The sequence below is a fragment of the Amphiura filiformis genome, chromosome 4 (assembly GCF_039555335.1).
Source record: "Amphiura filiformis chromosome 4, Afil_fr2py, whole genome shotgun sequence".
Lineage (NCBI taxonomy): Eukaryota > Metazoa > Echinodermata > Ophiuroidea > Amphilepidida > Amphiuridae > Amphiura > Amphiura filiformis.
In genome coordinates this window covers 6,427,553-6,452,169 of record NC_092631.1, presented here as the reverse complement: position 1 = coordinate 6,452,169, position 24,617 = coordinate 6,427,553, and the positions used below count along the sequence as shown (strand labels likewise).

General features: G+C 36.3%; 1 protein-coding gene across 1 annotated transcript in view; it reads left to right on the top strand.

The window, feature by feature from the left end:
- The window catches only part of LOC140149656 (pumilio homolog 1-like), a 130,232-nt gene that overhangs the window by 75,868 nt on the left and 29,747 nt on the right, over window positions 1-24,617 (top strand). The window contains 4 exon segments of the mRNA XM_072171736.1: window positions 16,343-16,621; window positions 17,820-17,951; window positions 19,366-19,581; window positions 20,710-20,895. Coding sequence (XP_072027837.1) covers window positions 16,343-16,621; window positions 17,820-17,951; window positions 19,366-19,581; window positions 20,710-20,895 — 813 coding nt within the window.

The window sequence follows — 24,617 nt, the reverse complement described above, 5'->3', positions numbered from 1 at the left end:
GGTATATTGACAGTCATTTTCTAGCCTTCAATTTAGTTGATTAGCATTAAAAGCCTGATATGTGTCAAAGAATGAACATTCAAAAAAATAATGAGTAATGAGAGTCGTCTCATCACTCTGTAAAATATGTGACCGGGAAACATTGACTTTCATTAGCCTTATTCATGCGCCGTGTAATGCAACACCCAAGGTGTGCCGCTCGTATGTGTTGCATTACATGCAATTTACATACAATTCTGTTAATGTTGCATGTTCACTGCGCTGTTACCACTGGGTTGAGTTTGGAACATGTAGACAGTCGCAAATATCACACTAATCTGGATTTCGGCAGAACCACATTGGTGTGGATTAAGTGTTTCTGTGTGGATTGTCCCATTATGTAACACACTTTAGATATCACCACCAGCACAGGAGTTCACAAAAAGCTGATTCGGAATCAATGGATGTCAGATTGTACAAAGATTAATAATAATTTATAGAAATGTTGTTTTGTGTATACATATTCGTGATCCCAAGATAAGAGTTCCTTATGTTGTGTTGTGTTTTATTTAATTGTTTATTTGTTTGTTTAGTGAAACCAGCACCACCTGTTAAAATTTGGGGAGAAAGATTCAAGTATTGAGTCAACTTGTACCTCTCTCCACAGAAGAATGGTCTGGTGCAAGAAAACAAAGAAACCCCAAACTTGTGATTACTTGTCCATCTTGTTGAAAACAAAGACAGTATCATTAAAGGGCCATTGTTGCCCAAGTGATATACTAGCAAGAAGTTATGAATACATGTTTTTGAGCCGTTTACAGGTTGACAAAATAGCAAAGATTCTTGCCTTGCTTTTACATTTATATGACGTAATAATGATGCAACCAGACTAAAATGGACGATTTTGACTGTTTAATTAGTCATCAACTTGCACAGTAGCCAGGTATACTTTTGCCTAATAAAAGCTTTGCATCCGTAGCATACTTGGTTGCAAAGGTATGAGCTCTTACAGGTTGTTTTACACTCCCTATATTTCATCTCAAGTTCTACCCTTTGGTCTGATTGGATCAGATTGCATCACCTATGTTAATAGGCTGTTCCAGTTGAAATCCATACACCCCAGGGTACCTGTTATTTTCACCAAAACTGGCTGAAAACAAAAACCAGACCTGTGCCATTCACTCAGTTCAAATAGCTATATTGCTCTAGCCTTGATCTGTTTTGTCTGGTCTCGTTTGGGTTCACAGAACTTGTTCGGGTTCACAGAACTTGTTCTTAGAATTCAGCATTAATTTTGCCTGTCCCAGGAGCAAACTGACTGTCCAAAATGACGGGTTGAAGGGGTGGCTAGCTAACACCCTGCATACTATGAAAGACATAATCTTAATCTTCCATACAGAGGGTGTAGGTCTCAAATGGAGCCACCCGTTCAGGTAATCCCATTTGAAATTCACACTCCCAGTGTGGGAGATTAAGGTGATGTCTTACATAGGGGTGTGTGGATATCAACTGGAATAGTCCATTACACTTTTTGAAGTAGTAGAGCTACATCGAGTAATAAGTGAAATGCGGAGAACGGAAATTGTGAAAATCAAACCATGTAACGTAATAATTTACAAAAACAAGTTACTCCTAATATGCAGCACATGAATGTACCAATGTGATCAAATTGCCGTAATGAATAACACCGATTCATACCGCCAGTGCAAGTTCTGTGTCAACCAGGTAAGATCCAGGGTAGCCATGGAACTTTGACATGGTAGTTGAGGGTTTAGTTGACACGACAGGTAGCACCCTATATATGACTCAACACCGGGTGAATCATTCACTTATAGAAAGGAAGAAATGGAAAGAACATGAAACAACATTGAATCGTAGTTACAGATGCTACTACGTGCAGAATGTGTCACCGCGTGTGTTACCCTTAAGCAATCATGAATATTATGAATGAGTGTAATCTCGACTGTACTATGTAGATTTTTACGTGTCTGCTGCTAAATATAACTTTCACTGCTCGAGATCTTGTCTTAAAAAACAGAACTTGAATCTGTTAGTAATCCATTGACAGGTTTGAAGTAGGAGAAAAGCGCCGTTGTTTACTGAAACCTCATTCCTGCCAGATTCTTACAGCATCTCTCATTGGCTAATTATGTGATGTATTAATTTGAGTGACCAATTAAAATACAGCTTATAAATATTTAAGCTCAATCCTCTTCAGCTGTATCATCATTATTACGGGAAAAAAATCCATATCTTCAATACGAAAGGTCAAAATTTTCAATTGATCATCGGCTTTTCATCCCACCTACATACACTTTAAGTATAAATCATCAGATTTATAAAGTTTACTTCAAGTACTGTTAAATATCAAAAATATCAATTTTTAATGATTTGCCATAAAATGTGTATTAAATTGCGAAGTTAAAAAAATCAAAATTATTTGATATCAGAATGACATTCTTCGTATTCAGAATGCAATTCGATATCTCTGATGTGCTCTAATGTCCCACAATAAATACTGTCTAAACGTTCATACCCCTTCCCTTAACCATGTTGCTGATTGGCTCAATAAATCATTATAGTCTTCTTGTAACCAATCAGCAGGTAGTACTCATGGGGTTAAGCCTCTTCAGCCCTACCACCATTCTTACCATGTTGCTGATTGGCTCAATAGATCATAAGTGTGTTCTTGTAACTAATCAGCAGGTAGTTAACTCGAAACCTGAAACATGCAAGATCATGTACCTGTCATCTGTCCAGTGCGCAGGTTTCTATAAATTTGAAAGGACAACTTAAAAGGGCATTTCGTGATCCACAGCCTCATCCCCCCACTTTTCTCAAAAAAAGTTGAGATTTTTATATCACTGGAATACTCTGGCTACATAATGCTCATGTACAAAATATTTCTTGCAGATTAATTCGTTTAGCAAAGATATCGCGAAATTTGAATTTCGTTCTGGTGCACCAGAACGAAATTACAACGTATTGTCTATGGAGCAGTGTAATACACATAATCATGCATAACTCGCAAACGCAAAATCGGAATCAACTGAAATTTTGGGAATATGCTTTTTTCGTGGATATGTACTGAAAAATGTCATAAAAAGAGGATGCTAGGATCACGAAATACTCCTTTAAGAAATGTTATTCATATGATAAAGTCCTTCAGCACATACTCAAAATGATACAATTCAAAACTAAATTGGATGAGTGTCATTTCATTTGGTAATATTCAGGCAATGGAGCACTTGTACTGCAAAGAAGTCTCAAGACACTGAAAAACACTTTGTTGAGCACCATGGGAACAGACAAGAATGAATGCAAATTGGGATTATCAGTGTCTGATCCTGTAATTTGCTGAGTAGTGTATGCGTTGCAGGGATGATGTACTATATAGCGGGAAATTATCAAGAGTTTTTATTTTTGTTCTTTTCGTGGTAAATTTTAACTGCAAATTTAAAAGCGCACAAAAATATTTTTATCGATAGGCTTTAATGTATAACTGTTTATAATCAGAAATATAAGAAACTGCAAATTGCTCCGGACAGTTGAAATTGCAAATAATAAGAACCGCAAAAATATCATGATTTGCAGTAAATGAAATATGCAGAAAGGCAAGCTTTACGAATAACTACTGCAAACCTTAGTCTGAGTTAGGCAGGCAAGAGACTTTTCCATTTTTTAAAAGGAATTGTTTTTTCCCCCAAATTTCTGTGTTTTTAATTCTTTTTAGCCCAGTTTTGAGCATTTTTGCCATATTTTACATGCTTTTTCCATTTTTGTCAGAATTTCCCCTTTTTTTACCACTGCATGTATTCTCATGCCTGGTTAGGGTTAGCATTTAGGATTAGGTTAGGTTGATGAATTTTGGTTAGGATTTCTGCTAGAAACTTTGATTTTGCTTCTTGCTATAATAATAGAAAATACACAAATTCTCATTCATTCAATTTAAAATCTATTCTACTTTGTGTCCTGAAATGTCATCGTAAATTAAATTTGGATGAACTTTTACTAGGTGTGTTTGGTCATACAATGTTCCTATTAGCCATGGTTATACATACTTATCTGTATGGAGATCAAGAAAGATACGTTCATAGAAATGCATAGCGGTGAAATGTGTCAAAGAATTCGTAAGAGAACAAACAACACTGCATCTCAAATTTTTATTCGTATATGTCCAAGGGGTTATATTAATTTTTAAATATCAATTTTAACAAAATATCTGCACTGCTATTTAAATGGGTGTTAAAAATTCCTATAGAAAGATGTTGTAGACTATAGGATTTGTTTAAATATTTTCACAGAAGGGCTTATTTTCTTTTTCTATAGGTATCACTTGTCCTGGGGATGTTTTCTTCCATCAGTTTAAATGTTTTTCAATAGGTAAAAGGGACTTTTTTTTCAATTTCTAAAAGGGCATCTTTTCTTCCATACCCCTGTAATATTTTTAAAGATCTGGGTGACCTGATCAACAGCATCATCCCCCACTTTTTCCTATCAGAATTGAGATTTTGGCATGAGAAGAAAGCTCATATTTTTCTTTTCTTTTAACAATCAAAATGTGTGCACAATCTTTCGTTATATAATGCAAAATGTTTGCACGCTTCGCGCCCCTTCTTTACACACACCATCAAATTTAAACGCACTCCGCACACTTTCATCGCTCCAAAGTTTTGGTGCGCTCCTCGCCTTTGTTCCGGCAATTAATAATTAGTCTGTAGGCGGAAAGGGGGGGAAGGTCATATAAATTTTACTCCGATCACCCACAATATTCATGACCCCAGCCGAAGAAAATGACATGACATCCAGTGTTCGAAATATGCCTCATAAAGTTATAGGACAGCCGGGCTTGACCTTAAAAAGTTACCGGCCAGCCGGGTCGGCAACTAGATGCCAGTCAGAAAAGTTACCGGCCAGGCCAAAAAGTTACAGGCCAATGGCCGGCTGACCGGCCCTATTTCGAACGCTGATGACATCCCCCTATTACCTCAAGTGCAGATATAATAATGGGCTATTCCTATGGAAGACATGACTTAATCTCCCACAAAGGGAGTGTAGATATCAAATGGAATTACCCATTCAGGAAACCCAATTTTAAATACACACTCCTTGCGTAGAAGATCAAGGTCATGTCTTCCGTAGAGGTTGTGTGGATTTCAACTGGAATATACCATTTCATTGGTTGAAAAACTTGAAATTGGTTTCCTTGTGGCCTGTGGTTTATGGTGGGATGTATGTATGCAATAATATAGTTACCAGTGTTCAGCTTTTTTGTTACCGTATTCGTTCCAATAAGCGCCCATGCCCCAATAAGGGCCCACCCAGGGTATTTTCAATTTGCTAAAGGGTGCCATTTATGTTGAAGTGACAGATAGATGTCGATACAGTGAAATTGCTGCAGGACTACAAGTCCTGCGTAAACTTGTAATACATTTTCTGCATCAGAAAAGCTATTAGAATGTCTGAGGACCCTTTATAACATACGTAAATTTGTCTCTAATAAACGCCCCTATGAAAAAAATAGGTAAACAAGGTAAAATATAAGCGCCCACCCAAAATGACTTTGTTAAGCGCCCTGGGCGCTTATTGGAATTAATACGGTATATTGAATCAGTTGTGTAAATGCCACAGATGGAAATAAAAAAAAGAAAGGTCAATATTACCGATTAAAATGGAGAAAAGTAGATTGAAGTGGGTTCTATAGCTCCTTATCCATATGTAATCATGTCTGATTTCAGGCAAGTTTGCGCTGGATTATTTGGTCCGTGCCAAATGGACGCGGGAGAATAATGAGTGTGAAATGTAAATTGACTAGTTTTGATCTTAATCTTGTTTTTGGCTTTTCTGTGAACATTGTATTTGGTATTGGTACAAGAATATAAACATTCAAATCAGTACAAAAATATTCCAGTGAATTTTTGAAATTAAATTTTTTCTGAAATCTGGTTACTTCCTGCATAGATAGAGCCCACTTTATTTTGCAGTAATTAAAAATGTAACATTGGAGGGTGAAAATGTGAATAAAGTAATGATTGGGAGCTTTGATAGAGGGGTTTGAAGAACTTGTTTCTAAATTCATCTGACAGGCCTGGAGAGAATGTGGAATCAAGGGAGCTCATTCCAGTGAAATTTTCTGAATTGAGGGGACATTTTGAAATTTAGAGGGAAATTTTGCTTCCCCATGTAAGCAATAAATAAGAAATTATGGGAAATTATGCCGTCTACCTTGGAGTAAAATGTGTATCTTTTTTCTGGTCATGAAATTCAGTTAACTTCAAAGGTAACAAAAAAAATCTCAGAAAATCTGGCAACAACAAAAGATGAAAATGCCAGTGTCGTCATTGTATTCTGTAAGTTCTTGCCGGCATAAAATATCGTATATGCTAACAATGCATACATACTGTAAAGTGTGATATTTTCACTGCATTAATTTTCACGATTTGAACTGCTTGGAGCAGGTTTTCGGGTTCTTCGCGATTAAAAACAGTTACACATTAAAGCCTATGGGTAAAAAATATTTTTGCAAGCTTTTAAATTTGCGGTTTTGAAAGTGCGAAAAAAAGAATCTCTCCAAAATTTCCTTCTGTAGTAGGCAAATATCTGATAATGTTGACCCAGTAATTCAAAAAGCATAACCCAATTTCCTGTCCTAAATAAAGAAATGGGACAAAAAATTGAGACACAAGTAGTAGGAAGAAGCATGAAAGTAGAACATGAGAAAAATGAGATGATGCTGAGTGGGGACGTTTTTGCTATGAGAAGATTTTAACCCCATGAATACTAATGGATGATTGGTTACAAGAACACTATAATGATTTATTGAGCCAATCAGCAGCATGGTTAGAAAGGTGGTAGGGCTGAAGAGGATTAACCCTATGAGCAGTGTTTACTCAGAGGCTGTATGTCTCAAATTTGGCCCAGTGAAAATTATATTTGGCCCACAACAATTTGCAATGCTGTATTACAATTAGTCAATTTGAGGAATTACTGAGACAAAATTGAGTCAATTTTTGGGAGAAATGCTTCATTTGGCGCACTCAATTTCCAGAGAGAGTAAACACTGCCTATGAGTACTATTTGCTGATTGGTTACAGGAACACTATAATGATTTATTGAGCCAATCAGCAGCATGGTTAGAAAGGTGGTAGGGCTGAAGGGGATATCTAGAAGCTGTATTTTAATTAGTCACTCGTAATTAACCAATCAGAAATGCTAATAAGAAAGACAGTAGTTCTGAAGGATCAAAAATAACAAAAAGGGGGGAAATGCATTTGTTATTAGATCAAAAAAAATTGTTGTGTTGCCCTCAACCATCCGACCCTAAATCCTGAAAAATCAGGGTCGCAATTTTTTTTTTTTTTTTTTTTTTTTTAAATGATGATTTTTACAGATTTGTTCAAAAACTCAATGTTTTTCACTTAAAGGTCCGTAACCCGATCGACAGCATCATCCCCGATTTTTTCATTGTTGATGAGGTTTTGATATCACATAATAGATACTATTTTTCTCATTACTATCCTGAAATTTGACGCTCCAAGTCGATGTATTTCCTGAGAAATCATGAATCACAGCTGTTTTTACAGGTATACCAGTTTGTAAACAATAAAAATTACTTGGATCATGGGAAGAGAAAAAAAGCGAAATGCGCTAAGTGCTGAGGAGACGGTCCGCCGTATATAATTAAAACAATTCCTTGCTTGTTTCAGTTGGTGAAATAGCTCAATTGGCTAGCGCGCCGTTCTTTTACCCCGAAGGTACCCGGTTCAAAACCCGGTATCGGAAGGCTTTTTCCTCTCCATTTTTAACCCAAACTTTTTTTATATTCATTTGAAATGTACATATTGCAAGGGGAAACATATTTTGTTTCCTTTTTTTTTGAAACTGTACGAAAAAACCAAAAAAAACAAATATTTTCCGTTCAATACGGGCCGGGCATTGCAGCATGTCAGCATTCGTCATACTGAACGGGAATTGTTGTTGTTGCATGCCTACCCAGAATGCAATTCACGTATACAAGGTATTGGATTGCAAATTTGGCTATTTATTCACATTTACGCTGAAAATGCTCTCGATTTTTCTCAAAGCAGCATAAAGGGGGAGATATTTGATATTATTATGTAATTTTAAAGACAATCCATATCCAAAACCAATAGGGTTACCCCCCTTTAAAATTAAAATTTTATTGAAAGACTAGTCTTTAATTGATGTCTAACAGGTATCCAGAAGTCAAAATTGATACAAGTCCCCTAATTGAAGAAGCATTATTTAATATTTGAGGGGATTTTTAAAAACTGAAGGTTTAAAAACCGTCCTACCCAAATTTGTCATTTTCCCACTTGAGGGCAACACAACAATATTTTTTTTGTGCCTTATTGAGGAGAGCTATGAATATTTGAACAAAATAAAAAGAGTGTGAAATTTTTATTTTTATTAATGGAATTTCTATGCCTCAAGAACGGGGGTGTTGCAGTATTATATTATTACTTGAAATTGAGACAAATTTTTCAATGATTTGTACTTCTCATATTTCAGGTTTTCTCAGGAATGAGAATTTTCAGGTTTAAACCTGAAATCACAGAACCTTGGTTTTTTTTGTTGCCCTATTGTATACAAATGAACTTTTATAGCCCAGTTTTAGAGTTGTTTTGCTAATTACAAATTGATGAAAACAGTTGTGAACATTTCTTGTGCTGTGAATGTTGATGCATTTATACTAAATTCAGCGTAAATCGTACAGAAGTGTGTTTTTGGTTTTGCGATATAAACGGGTACTGAAGTGTTGTCAATTTTTCATTACCATAAAAAGTAGTACCGTACTGACGCGAGTATAGTCCCACCTTCGAGTAAAGTCCCACCCCCAAACTTTCGAAAAATTTCGGAAATTAAATTTTTTTTTTTTTTTTTTTTTTTAAGTTATTTATTTTTTCGGCTTTTTCGGCTTTCGGCTATTCATGTCATACTCTATCAATGATTTCAAAATGCATTGAATTTGAATACATTTTGAAATCATTAATAGAGTATGACATGAATACAAATTATCAATTTTCATATTAAAAATACAAAACATCTTGAAATTTTTTTTTTTTTTAGGTCAACCATGAATGATCCTAGCATTTAGGTCCATGCCCTGGGACACTCCAAAGCCGAAAAAATAAATAACTTTAAAAAAAATTTAAAAAAATAAAAATTTGAAATTGGAGTCTAGTCCCACACCCCAATTTTGAAAAATGTTCACCCAAAAATGGGGTGGGACTATACTCGCGTCAGTACGGTAATAGTAAGCGGGAAAAAAAAACACTTAATCTTGAGTCATAGAATTCAGAAATTGGTCCTTGCCTCATTTGAAAAGAAAAAATTATGCATCTTCTTTTGAAAATAATATTAATAAGCTAATAAAACCAGGTCACAGATCAAAAAAGAGGAAAATAACTAAAAAATGCTGAAAACAGCGTAAAATCTGGGTAAAAATGCCAAATATGGGCTGAAAATAATAGAAAATGCATAAATTTTGCCATCTGAAAAGAGGAACTCTCACACCCCTGTCAAACTGATAATGATAAGGCAACGGAAAAAGAACCATATTCTACGGGCGGACAGACCTTATCAAGTAGGGTTGGTCAGGTCTTGTTTTTTGTTTGTTTGTTTTTTGCAAATAATGTTCAAAATCTGTAAATATTTTGCTTTATTTTGAAGTACTAAAAAAATATCGCCCTCCCCCTCCAATTTCTTAAAATCTGAGTTGCTTGGACCCGTAGAACAGGGTTTTTTTTTCTCGTCCAAATGAGACATTCCTAACAGGGCTTAAACAAAGATATCGCTTGACTTGAGTTGTAATAGTATGAATAAAGAAAGTGAAAGTTACTCAAAATTTTATGACAAAGAACACGGGACTAAAGTGAAAAAAGGAAAAAAATCCAAACATGGTTGCAACAAAGATCTTACTTGATTTGTGAAAGTATGAATGGAGTTCAAAAATGGAAATGGTTAAAAAACACTTGACAAAGAACATAGGGCTAAAGTGTTATAAAAAAGGAAAATCAAATTCAGACAGGATTTAACAAAGATGTTATTTGAGTTGTTATGGTTCAACATTGTTGACAAAGAACATGGGCTAAAGTGTAAAAACAGGGATATGAAAGTACTCTCACATCCATGGTTTATTTGAAAAGAAGAAAAAACATGGAAAAGCTGATGAGGATTTCATCAAAATAGGGAAGATGTTTCTTGAGTTGTAATATTTATTTAGCAAGAGAAAGGAGGACAATGGCTTTAAATATGTGACAAAGAACTCGGAACTAAAAGTGTTACAAAAAGAATGAAAAATCAAAGCTGAGTTGATTAATGTGAAAATGATGCAAATGGAGGCACAAAGACGGGGATTGAGCCAGGCAGAGTGAGAAACAAAGAGACAAAGGAACATGTATGTGTCATCAGTGGTGGATAGCTGCTAGTCGGGCTGGCTAGCTGGCTGACTGACTGACTGAGCATTATGAAGTCTTCCATAAATGATGAGGTAGTATTAGCATCATCAGCCAAGCCAGCTAACTCGCCACGGGAAAAATGATGTAAATGAGATGTAGTGACTCATTGTTAAGTCGTTGGTAAGACAGTTGACATATATGGGCATCGGTGAAAACAAGTTGATGCTGTCCGGCGCGGCGGGATTCTTGATTTTAAAAGCAGAACGCCCCGTTGTCAGTCAAAGCAAGTGGTTTACTGCAGTAGTAGAGATGGATGTAGGAAACGGGGATATATTGCGTGTTTAGATGATTATGGTTGAGCAAATGAAAACGGGAGAAAGGAAAATATGATTAGAGGGAAGTTTTGTCGCGTGAACGACGAAAGGGTGTTTGATTGACGCGTTAAGTGTACTCGGGCAAGGAATCTTATTAATACACTTTGGTAGCCTGATATTATGAAAAATTGTGATTTGATTTGTAGCAATTGACTTACATTCAACGATGGTAGTCACTTGTGACTAATAGTGAGACACACACACAAAGGACTCGTACTGCTTGCTATCCAAATGTAGTATACACCAAACGTGGTAGACATAGTTGGTGTTGTGACTCTGCTTTGTCGTCAGTAACAAAGAAACTTAAGCTAAGAATGAGTACAGGTGTGATTTAAATCGGCAGACCAACTTTGTTTCTGTTACAACTGTGGTCAGGACTTAGTGGAACACACCATGTCGTGTGATGTAGAAATGATGTGTAAGTGGGTTTCTTCTCAATCTTGTTTTGAAATATTGTGAATTTGTGGAATGATGATTTTTGTGCAAGATGATTCGGAGGAGTGTAGAATTATACAACGAGCGATTGATAAGCTGGTTTCATCTGATCAACAGGAGAAAAGATGAATGGACGTTGACTGCTGAGTTGTTTAACATATGCGGAGCCTTTTATGTAATCATACGCGTGATTGGTCAAGAGGAGTCACATGATCGGATAGCATGCTTCAGTAATTTAGATGATTATTTTAATGAATGGGATTTAAGGGCATACTACAACATGTGGTTGCTAAGCATTGTTCCCTCTACCACTAGTATCAGCATATAATGTTAAATCTTTTTGGATTTTAACAAAGTTGTATTAAAAAATATGGGGAAAATATTGTGTATGTTTGTATGATCATGCATAACCTGGAAATTACAGTAGTATAAGAGTGGTGATGTCATGGAGAGAAGAGTAAATTTGTACATAAAAGTAAATGTATTTCAATTTGATTTGAAGGCAACTGAACGTTTCTCATCCTTCCTTGGTTGGTTTAAGTCAAACTAAATTGACGCAGACAGCACCATAGGATAAAAGTATACTCACGATTTGTTAGCAATAATTGAATATATGGGAAGTGAAAATGCGCTATTCCAGTTGAAATCCATGCACCCCAATGGAATACATGACCTTAATATCCCACACAGGGAGTGTGATTTTCAAATGGAATTATTTGTATGGGTGATTCCATTTTAAATCCACACCCCCTGTGTGGCATATTAAGGTCATGTTATCCAGGGGGTGTATGGATATCAAACAGAATAGCCTAATGATGTTCAGAGAACTGTCTACGTGGATCCACTTGTACATCCGTTATCTGGGCAAAGGTTGGCTCTTAAGTGGCTCATTTACTTGTTGCTTTGCCTACATGTTGGGAAATAGACAAGATGTACTAGGGACGCTGGGGAAATGATGTTGCGCTGTAAAAGTGGTAATTTTTGCTCATGTAATTTTTTGCAATTAGCTCATTTTTGCTACTAAGTTTGTTATTATAATTAAATTCAAGATTTTGCATTTGTGTACACAGACTTATCCATAAAAGAACATATTTGTGTTTTTTTATTTTCACGGTTGCTGTGGAGCGTAAAAAGCATGAAAATTAATGTACTGCGAAAATTTCCACTTTACCGGAGATGTAGAGGAGTGGTCTTTTTATGTCAAATTTAAGAGGGAAAATAACATGATGTACTTTACAAAATCATGTAGTTCATTATATTCACCATTTTATTTTTGCATAACCTAATTCTTTGTTAGTAAATAACTGTTGATGAATTATGCATTAGTGTTGTTTTGTCGTCAAAACCTATTCAGCTGCTTTCATGCTATGCAAAAATAGAAAAAGAAAAAGGTGCATTCACTTTGAACTGGCTAAAACAGAAAAGTGAATTTCAGGGAGGGGAGGCAAAATCAACCAATTTTGCCCATACCATTCTTTATGTGTGTCAGTTTTATTTGTCTCAATATTGGAGTGTAAACCAGTGTTTACTCAGAGGCTGTATGGTGCAATTTTGGCCCAGTGAAAATTATATTTGGCGCACACAAATTTGCAATGCTCTATTTCTATTACAAGTCAGTTTGAGAAATTACTGACCCAAAATTGGGCCCAAATTTCAGAGAGAGTAAACACTGGTGTAAACATCACTGGGTCATGCTCCCCGCTGACCCTCAAGATTTATGAAATTGTAGCAAAATTTGTGTTCTGCTTGTTAAGGTGGTATTGGATGCATTTTCTAGAAATTAGAAAATGCTTTGAGCATGATTTAAACAGATTAATTGAGTAGGGTTAAGTACACTGATCAATGTGCCTTTTGTTTGGAGCAAATCGGACATACGGTTTCCATAATACATCAATTTATATTTTCTTTGTATCCTATTGTTTTTGTCAATAATCAATATAGTTAATGAGCTAAAAGGACTGGAAAGGCTCATTAATATTTTTGCCAATATTTTTTGCTAAAAACCAATGCATAAATGTTCAGGGTACTTTTATTTTGCATACTTTTGCCCTGAAACTTGGTCAAAGTGTTTCTAATATGTTCTAATGTATTATATAGTGAAGCCGCCCTCTAATTTGCATAATTAATGAGCTAATTTGCATAAATGCTAATTAATTATGCAAATATGCAAATTAGAGGGCGGCTTCACTATATAATACATTAGAACATATTAGAAACACTTTGACCAAGTTTCAGGGCAAAATTATGTAAAATAAAAGTACCCTGAACATTTATGCATGGATTTTTAGCAAAATATTGGCAAAAAATTATATGTAAATGAGCTTCTCCAATCATTTTAGCTCATTAACTTGATTGATTATTGATAAAAACAATAAGATACAAAGAAAATATAAATTGATATATTTTGATAACCGTATGTCCGATTGACTCCAAACAAAAGGCATATTGATCAGTGTACTTTGCTCTACTCAATTAAACTGTTTAAAACATGTTTAGAGCACTTTTATAATGCCTCCATAACCACCTTAACTATTATTGTTTAAACACTGGATAGTGGGTCTCCATATTAATGAAAATGCACTGCATAATGGAATATGTACATGTAATCAACATACCCAGTTGTGTGTTTATTTTGTGGGGTAGTCAAGTGCACTTGTGATACTTTAAACAGGTACCAATTATCTGCAAAGAAAAACATTGCAAAATGGATTTTGAGAATTACAAGAGATGTTCAAATCAAATCAAAGCAAAATTTAGCTTATCGGCTTAAGTGCATATTCCAAGATGTCAAAGTACAAAAAAATCTTGTATATCTTGCTTGTATGCATGCCATGCAAGCAGCAGTAACCATGGTAATAGAGTATTGTTACTGCAGATACCTTTCTTAATTCATCATTTGTTGTGTAGTTACAACAAATTCATAATAGCTGTGTGCTGAGTTTTGATATAAAATAATCAGACACACCTAATTGCATTTTGAATATGAGTAATGTGCTTCTGATATCATATTATTTTGATTTTTTTTTAATTCGCAATATAATACAATTTTATTAGAAATTATTAAAAATTTACATTTTTGACATTTAACAGTCCTCATACTGATATGTACTAAAAGTGTATGTAGCTGGGATTAAAATCCATTCATCGTATGAACATTTTGCCCTTTCGTATTGAAGATTACATTTTCCTCCCTTTTTGGGGGGGGGGGGGTTATATCTTGAATATGATAGGCCAAAATTTTCATTCATATGATGGATGGCTTTTCATCGCAGATACACACACTTTAAGTACATATCAGTAGATTTATAAAGTTTACTTCAAGGACTGTTAAATATAAAATTAAAAAATATCAAATTTTAATAATTTGCCATAAAATCTGCATTGTATCTCAAATTTCAAACAATCAAAAACTATTTGATATCATCAGGACATCCCTCGTATTCAGAAAACAAGTTGGTGTGTCTGATGTACTCCCGGGTCCCACAAAAAATGCTGTGCAAAGATGGGTGACCGATCTCTTAACCAATTTTATATTAATTATTATGTAACATTTAATATATTATGGCTTTTGTAGTATAATCAGAATAATTTGACCTTGGACGATGGTTTATAGAGACACCGAAATGAGGCACGACAGGAAGACAAGTATAAGAACCACCAGCCCAAGACTGCACATGTTATCTGCAAAACTTAAGTACCTACCGTATTTCCTCGAATAGTCACCCTCGGGGGCGTTGCTTTTTCCAAAAGGAGTGTTCATTAGAGTCATTATTAGAACATTATTTAATTCCTGTTAAAATTATTAGGCAAGCTTAAAACTTATGAACTATGAACTTAGGAATGATGACTTTTTACCGATGCCATTAGCGAACATGTGTGCTCCTTGGTAAGCTTACTACTCAAGATAGCACATGGAAATATCAGCATTTTTGAAACGTCTTGGTTGAAAAAAGTGGTTTGGGCGTTGATGGTGGACGACTATCTGAGGAAATACAATGGTCAGCAATAGAGTTGTATACATGTGTCTTGCATTCACTCTGTGTTCAATCTATTTACTAGTGATGATGGTTTCTCTGAAAATAGAACAAAGACGAGTAGTGCTCAATAAAGAGACTTGTGTATGAATAAGATCTTGATGAGAAATAATGGTTGAATCATCCAAGGCTAAGTGGATTCTGGTGAATAAATGAAGACAAATGAGCTATTCCAAGTGAAATCTATACACCCCCTATGGAAGACATGACCCGAATCTCCCACACAGGGAGTGTAGATTTCAAATGGAGTGGCCTGTTTGGGTAAATCCATTTGAAATTCTCACTCCCTGTGTGGGAGATTAAGGTTATGTCTTCCATAAGGGGTGTATGGATTTCAGTTGGAATAGCCCAATCAGTCTTTCATCAAGCAGAATCAGCTCAATTTTGCACTTCACACTCTTAATATTCCTAATATACAGATTACCATGGTTACATAATGTTGAAAATTCAATCCAAATTTGATTTAAGGTTAGCAACTATTGCGATTTGGTAGTTCAGAGCATCTTGCGAATGGTAGTAAGCTTTGGCAATAATTTCATTGATCATTTCATACCGAGTTTTTCAAAAATCACAGATATACTGTTGTAGGTCAGAGACTAAAGGTCATGTCTTCCATAGGGATATATGGATTTCAACTGGAATTGCCCAATTTCTTCAAAAGGGAATATCCACCAACAGGTACAATACTGACTTAATGAGTAATAGTGTGAGCGCCCTGCAAGTTGTTGAACTCATAAGTGTGAGATGAGAAGGCATCGCAGTTTCATGTATCAGTGCATTCATTTGGTTTTCTCTTTCTCTCTCCATCTGTGTTGTTATGGTAACTGTTAGTGTTAAGGGAGTATGTCATAGAAAAGATTGTGAAAGATTTTCAATTTGTCAAATGTATAAATGTGTTATATCAGTATTTGTGTAATTATTTATTATGTACAGAGCATTTCTATCTAAAATTAACAGGCAATGTGTATTGTGTGTGTGTTTATTGAAATATCTCCAATAATAATTTAATAAAATTTCAGTGCATATTATTGAAAATAACATCATTTGAAGAATTGCTTCTAACGTTTGACTTCTTCTCCAATGGTAACTTATCTAACAGGCGCCCCCACTGTTGTGCAGCCCCAGTATTACGGTGTGGCCCCATGGAGTGTATACCCTGTTAACATCATCCAGCAGCAGCAGCAGCAACAACCCCAAAACCAACCAGGAACACCCCAAGGTCAGCCAGGGACCCCACAGCCTGGACAACAACCACAGGGGACACCTATGAGAGGGCAGAACGGCCGACCTATGACCCCTCAAAGTCAAGGTGGGCAAGGAGATCAGGGCAGCCAACAGGCAGCAGCACAACAACAACAACAGTTGGCCCAACTACCAGGTAAGTTGCTGGCTTGTAGAGTACACTAGGGGTCCATTTCACCAAACTTATAACCCTTCGCAACACAAGTAACCATTCGTAAAGTTACGAATATCCAATACTAGACATAACTTTATGAAGGGTACTGTTTGTAAGTAAGTTTAGTGAAATGGAACTTACGACTCGGTTACGAATGATTTCGAGACTTACAAAGCTTCGTAAGTTGAGTGAAATGGACCCCATGCCACCCAGTAACTGAGGATGCCCTTGGTTTCTTCTACCTATAGATGAGTTGACTTGTGACATCATTGCCTGACAGTATGCGTACCGTGCATCATCACAATTTCCATTGTTTTTTTACCTGGTAGTATGCGCACACATCATATTTTGTTCAGGGCTCATGCTTTTAAACCTCAAGCCACATAAAAAAAATTTAAAAAGAAAGGTTTTATTTCAAACTCTAGTGGTGACCCGCAGGTCAAATTGCTACAATTGAACATTAATTAAACACACCTAAACATGCTAAACAGACACAATGCAATTTGCAGGCGCAGCTTAATCAGCGCCAATATTGCAACATTGCAAAAAACAACTATACAAACATCCAATCCAATCCAACCTAACCCCATCCCCCAGTAGGCAAGTAGGATAAAGTGCCTTGCCCAAGGGCACAATATGTTGGCACGAGCACATTGGCACGTTGGCACATCACAATAAGGCTATTGAACAGTGTAGTGGTTGCATGCAGTTCGCTCAAGCATATCGATATACCAGTCCCTTGCCTTTGTTGATAAACATTGAGGTCAACTCATCTATGCATATTGGACATGCCTGGTTTGGATAGTAAAAAATTTGATTGGTCCACGGTTTGGAGCCTATAGAGTTTTAGGACCTTGTATGCAGATTTGTACATTGTACACCTCTGCAAGTAGGGGTGTACATGTGTATGACCAGGTTAAATATGGACAGGATGTTTTCTTGATCTTCATTATTTCTGCATCTGACCCAGTTCTCATTGATCCAATTTGTACTTTTCTGGTAAGGTAACAAATCAGATAGTCATGTGGTTCAAAATAACAACTATTAGTAAATGTGATATGTAAATATAATAAGTAGATGGCCATGCGGTAAAAATAGTAACTATATTTTAGAAAGGAAAAAAAAATTGTAATTATTATAAACTGACTGCAATATGTTTTCTATTTTTTCTCCACATCAGCCGGATATCAAGTGATTGCGCCAGCCTACTATGACCAAAGTGGCGCTCTCATCATGGGCAATCCACGAGGCACCGTCGGTCCCGTCAGGCTAGTGTCGCCAGCGCCTGTTATTGTCAGCTCTGCCCAAGCAGGTGAGTTTTTCCAGAAAAGTGACACAAAATTCGCTCAGTTTTCGGAGCTTTAGACCGACCTAGCTGATATTTTGAGGGGAAATGGGTCACAACTCAAAGCCAAGATGATTTTCCCCGACTTATTTTGACACCCAACAGAGGCATTTTGTGGAATATTTTTAACTTGTTCAAATTTGAAAAATGCAGAACAACTATAATAAATGCACCCTTTTTGGGAAATGCAGCGCCCACAGGCTGTGTATATTAGCAACAATACTGAACGTAACAATAATGGAGAGAAATATTGCTAGAAAGTGGGATTTAAAGGGCATGCTTCTCAACAGGGAATATATATGTTTTGTCTCCTTCTCTCTTGGGTTGTGTGCATTGCTGATATTAATGGATTCTATGAAAGTGTGATGAGCTAGAGGGTCCTTGATACACTGTGTATGGGATGTTACAGTTGAAATTCATACACCCGCTATGGAAGACATGGCCTTAATCTCCAACACAGGTAGTGTGAATTGCAAATGGGGTTATGTGAATGGGTGACTCCATTTGAAATCAACACCCCCTGTTTGGAAGATTAAGGTCATGTCTTCCATAGGGGGTGTATTGGTTTCATCTGGAATTGCCGATTATGTGATATGGGAAGATCCACCTGCTCACGTACATGTAGTCTTTTGTTGTTTTCAATGAATAAAACAGAACAATGTTTTCTTTGGAGGATGTTTAGACTCCCAAAATTGATACGGAACACTGGATATATGGATGAGTGTGATGGTCCACAGACCCATCTGAAAAAGATGAGACTGGGATTGGCGACTTGAGGTGGTTTTTTTTTTGCCAATTATTTCTGAAATCAGGTGCAAAAGGTTTAAAAGGAGAACACATTTAGGCTATTCCATTTAAAGCTCACACTGTCTCTGTGGAAGATTGTAAATATCTTTGCTGATGGAGTATGAATTTCAAATGTAATGAACACATAGGACAGTTCAATTGAATTCCATACACCCTCTGAGAATGATTCAACCTGATTCTTCCACAGAGGGAGGGTGATTTTCAATTAGAGGTGGTTAATGTGCTATGCCCCTGTGTCCAAGATATTTCCAAAATCTTCCACAGGGGGAGTGTAGAATTTAAGGTCTGATTTCTTGAAGCTTGGCTAGTCATGTAGTCAGGCTTCGTAAGCCAGCAGGCTAGCCCATCCATTTCTAAGTGATGTACATGTACGATGTGAAATTGTAAGCACTGGTATATAGGACTAATAAAGCTTAAGCCTGATGGCTTAGGAAGCCTGACCACTAGCCATGCTTTGAGAAAACGGCCCTAAATGTCTTAACCCAATGTGATAACTCTGGATGGGTTTATAATATTACTGATATGATATGTGTAATGAGTATGACTCCAAAACCATTTTCACATTTTTCCCCAGTGCCAGCACAGAATGGAGTGGGAGTGAACAACGGTGTACGTCTCATGGGTCAGCAGGCACAACAAGGCCCAGCAGCCTTGTCTCTGTACGGCGGTAGCCCTGTAGCGTCTAATGTGCCGCATAGCAACAGCGCCGCCAGTAGTATTTATGGACAGCAGAGCTCGTCCGTGTTTAGTAATGGCAGCATGGGGTCATCTGTGGGACCTATTGGAACAGGTAGGGACAGGAAAAAATCGAGGGCGACTTTTCAAAATTGGATCCCGCGATTTTTGGTACTTTATTGTCCTTAAAAGGCAAATTTTTAATGATTTGACTGGCAATTTGTGATGACAATTTTGAGCAACATTGCATATCAGGAAAGTCATGCTATACTCTACTACTTGCTCATGAAGTGTAACAGGTTATTCCATCTAAAATCCACACACCCCCTGTGGAAGATTTCACAACCTTCTCAAGTCCGGTAGCATCTTGCGGTCAATCCAGCAGGAAATATTGGCTCGTGAAATGGCAGCAGAAAATTTTTGAAATTGACTAAATTCAGTTGAATTTTGCATGCTTTGGTTTCAAGCTCCAAAAGCTTTCAACACTTTTTGCACTTTTGATGGATGAAAATGGTTGGATCTTGAATAATTTCAAGTTGTTGAATTTGGTTGGAATTGCAAAATCTTCCGCAGTGGGGGTGTGATTTTCAATTGGAATAGCCCTTTATTGCTGCATATAACAAGTGTCAATGACCTCACACACCTATGTGTATGTGTTGAAAGTGACAGCCATGGATGCATTGACTGCAAGTGTGAATATGTTTATTAACAAAGTGGTGAAGTCACTTGAGATTTGAAAGTCAGCTATAACATTTAAAAAGGGGTTGTATTAGATTTGTATGTATAACAAAATATGAGACCAAAGTTTGCAATAATGAAATTGAGATATAGGCAGAAATATATAAATAAGTAAAAATATAAGGAAATGGACTTTTAAAAAGTATATAGCTTTGCAGCTAAGTATGCCAGGGATTTCAACATCAGTAGCTTCTAAGTAACATTTTGTACTTTATAAAGTCTTGAGGGAGTCGATAAAACAATGGTGTGTGTGAACCGAATCACAATATTGGTATAGTAAAATGACTACTCAGTACACACACTGCATTCTCTCTGTAAAGTGAGTCCGTTTCCATGCATTTAAACCTGAAGTTTTTGCAATTCAACTTTTTTTATATTTTACCACCATTACACTTAGTTTTGTAACATCTTCAGTGGCTATTGCAAAAGGACATATGTCTAAAATGTTATATTTCTATAATAAAAAGATAACTCAATAACTACATTAGTAACATTATCTCACTAGGTTTGGGTAGCTCCAGCGACTTGACAGGGCGACGCGATTCATTGACGGGCAGCGACTACAAGCGGCAGAGTATGTCCATGAGCCAGTTTTACGGCAGCTCACCTCAACTTGGTCCAATCGGCATGCCATCATCGGGATCCCTCACGCCCCCTCCAGGCCAGAGCACACTCAGTGGTCTTGGGCTAGGTAAGAAATTAGTTTGAGGTGCTATTTATTTGTAAGTTTTAGAAATTAGTTGCCACTGTTCTTTCAACTAATTTGTGACCATCATAGAACACTCGGTACCAAAGCAGGGACACAGCACAGCTGGAACTAACCAATCGTGCTCCTGCAATAATGTTATTGAGTAGGCCGCCTTCGGCAGTGTATGCTACATGTATAATACGTTCCGTGATGGCCACAAGTAATTTGAAAGGCCTGTAGTGAAGAGTGATTGGTTTTCTTGTTCCTTGGTTCAAGAAATAGTGGACAGTCTGATTGAGCAGTAATCATTCTATAAAAAAAAAAAAAAAAAGAAAAGCGCAGTGATTTATAGTGCGCTATGCACAGGCACAACGCCTAGACGTTGATCCACAAGCCTCAGCACACTTTACAGTACACTATACACGGGGTAATCCTCTACCTAATTCCCACCACCTGATTTCTGCTTTCAAAACTTGCATTTGTGTAGAAATCAGACAGTGGGAGGTTGGTAGGTGTCATGTGCTCTCACTGTACATGTACATATTAGATGCAAACAAACAAACATGACCAACTCCGGCTGGGTTAGCACTGACTACTCAAGAGAGATAAATATTGGTAGCGATATCACAATCCGACAGAACTCCTTGTTATCGATGAAGCTACCTTGCTGGCATATTCATGGGAGCCGATTGTTTTGCTCATTATGTATACATGGTAATGATGGTTTTGCCCGCATTTGCATTTACCTGAAAGTTGGACATTTACACAGCTGAGTGACCAGTCCGACTGACCAGTCCGACTGACTCTTGTGCAGTTTGAGGACTAGTTGGCCCTTGTTGTCGGATGTCAATGGACTATGGTGATTTATGGGCTATCACTACCTTTATTGGGCTATTCCAGATTCCATTTACATCACCTATTGAAGACATGACCTGAATATCCCACTCAGGGGGCGTAGATTTCAAATAGAGTCGCCCATTCATTAGGCATATTCGGTATACCGAATTTCATGGTTTATATCGGTTTGAAATCAATACGAAACCGATACCGACCGTTTTTCAAAAACGAAAACCGAAAAAAAAAAAAAAAAAAAACGATTTTTTTATTTTTTTTTTTTAAATTTTAAAAAATGTTTTACCTAACCTTATAACCCTCTAACCCACCCCAACCTTACGACTACCCCTTCTGCCAAACCTTACTATAACTATACAAACCCACCCAAGCCCAATTAACCTAACACCCTTGCCCGAATCGGGAATTAGGGATGAAATTTATTTCACCTAAAATCGGACCTATATATATTTTTTTCAAATTTTATTTTGTTTAAATGTTTTTCCTAACCTTATAACCCTCTAACCCACCTCAACCTTACGACTACCCTTCTACCAAACCTTACTATAACTATACAAACCCACCCAAGCCCAACTAACCTTTAACCTAACCCAAAACCCTTGCCCCTTATTAGGGGAGAAATTGACTTCACCTTGAAAATCGGACAGGCATTTAACTTTATACGTTTTAAATGCATGAATGTGTTAATAACGTTTTAATTACTTTATTTTGCCTCATTTCATCAATTTGCTATTTTTATTGCTAAATTATAAAAGAGAAACCTTTAAAATAATTTTGAAATTTTAAAAAAAATTCTAAAATTCTGAAAATACAAAAAAAATACATTCGAGTGCACAAGTTGTTTTCTTCTGGGTAAGAATTTTTATCTTACATGCACCAGTTTCTTTCTTGCAGGTTAGAAATTTGATAAATAGGTCATCATATACAAAATTCATGCATGGGCCTATTTATCAAATTTCTAACCTGCAAGAAAGAAACTGGTGCATGTAAGATAAAAATTCTTACCTAGAAGAAAACAACTTGTGCACTCTAATGTATTTTCTTTGTATTTTCAGAATTTTAGATTTTTTTTGAAATTTTCAAAATTATGTGAAAGGTTTCTCCTTCCTATAATTAGCCATAAAAAATGGCCATTTTGACGAGATGATGCTAAATAAAGTAATTGAAACTTTATTAATATATATTCATGCATTTACTAAACATGCTAAATATAGGTCCGATTTTGTGGTGAAATCAATTTCACCCCTATTCCATTTTGGGGTTTGGGCCAGTGTTAGGCTAGTTAGGCTTGGGTGGGTTTGTATATTATGTAGTAAGGTTTGGGGGAGGGTTAGAGTTTGTTTATGGGTAGGAAAAAGTCCGAAAAACATTAAAAAACTTGTGAAAAAAATTATTTAAAAAAAAAAAATATAAAAATTGATTTTTTTTTTTTTTTTTTTTTTTTAAAACCGATTTTTCGGTTTATATCGGTTTTACACAGACGGTTTATCGGTTTTTGGTTTTTACAATACCGATTATGCCTACCATTCATGTAACCCCATTTGGAATTCACACTCCCTGTGTTAGAGATTAAGGTCATGTCTTCCATAGGGGGTGTAAGGATTTGAACTGGAATAGCCCATTGATCTCTCTGATTTGTAATCTGATGTTGCCAAACCTAGGCTGGATAGGACATTTGGGAGCGAGTGACCGCCCCATTGAGGTCACAGTCATTCTGGCCACGTAAATCTCCATTTTGAAGTTTGCACTCCTGGATGAATTCTTTTTGATTCTAAATATTACAATGCTCTTCAGGACAATTACAGATGTTCTGTTTATTTTTTTAATTTAACATCCAGTGATTTTGCTTTACTTTTATTTTTTATTTATTTATTTATTTGATATTTTAGTGGGTTTTTTTTAGTATATCAGATGGCATTCTCTCTCTCTCTCTTGTAGCTGTGTGCGACATGAAAACCTGTCATATTAATTATTATATACGAGCTGAGACCAAATTTATATGACAAACTCATATCTTTTTGTAAATGAGCATTAATCTTGAGCTAGCAAAGTATGAGCCGAGTTGATCACTGCAATTGTACCTCTGATCTGTTGGACTATTACAATTAAAATCCATACACCCCCTGTGGAAGACATTACCTTAATCTCTGACACAAGGGGTGTAGATTTCAAAAGAGTCGCCCATTCAGGTAATCCTGTGTTGGAGATTAGGGACATGTCTTCCATAGGGGGTGTAATGATTTTAACTGGATTAGTCCATTCCGTAGGTTTTCATTGTTGCTTGTAGACCTAATTTTTTTGATTATTTAATTTGTTTTCCTTTAGCTCCCTTTTATTTAATGAGAGCTGTTGCTGCTTAAACCTTTTACTATATCATTTATAGTGGTAGTTTTCAGGACCTTTGTGACCCAGCACAAGACAATGAGGCACTTTGTGGGACATAGCAAACAATTAATTTTTGTGGTAATGGGCATTGATTTATAAACATTGATAAGCAAACTTGTCATGTTGAATTTCTTTTAAAAGTAGTGAAGGATTGAAAGTCGTACTTCATGCCAAATACAAGCTTTCCCGTTTCTGGCTTTCCAAAGTTCTCGATTAGTTGATAAATCAACGGAATGAATAAAAACAAACGCAAGAAACTGCTATTTCCTTCAACATTCTCAATTAGTTCATAAATCAATGGAAATTATTTTCTAAAAACCCAGAAAATCCCAATTTCCTTATCCATCTTAGGCATGGTTATATATGTATCAAATTATATTTCAGTGCATCATTACAAATTTGACCTACTTTGAGTGACTTTGTCCACATTTTGCTCATATATGAAGATGTTGTTGCCTGGTCGCAAATTGCCTCATTTGGTATTTGCT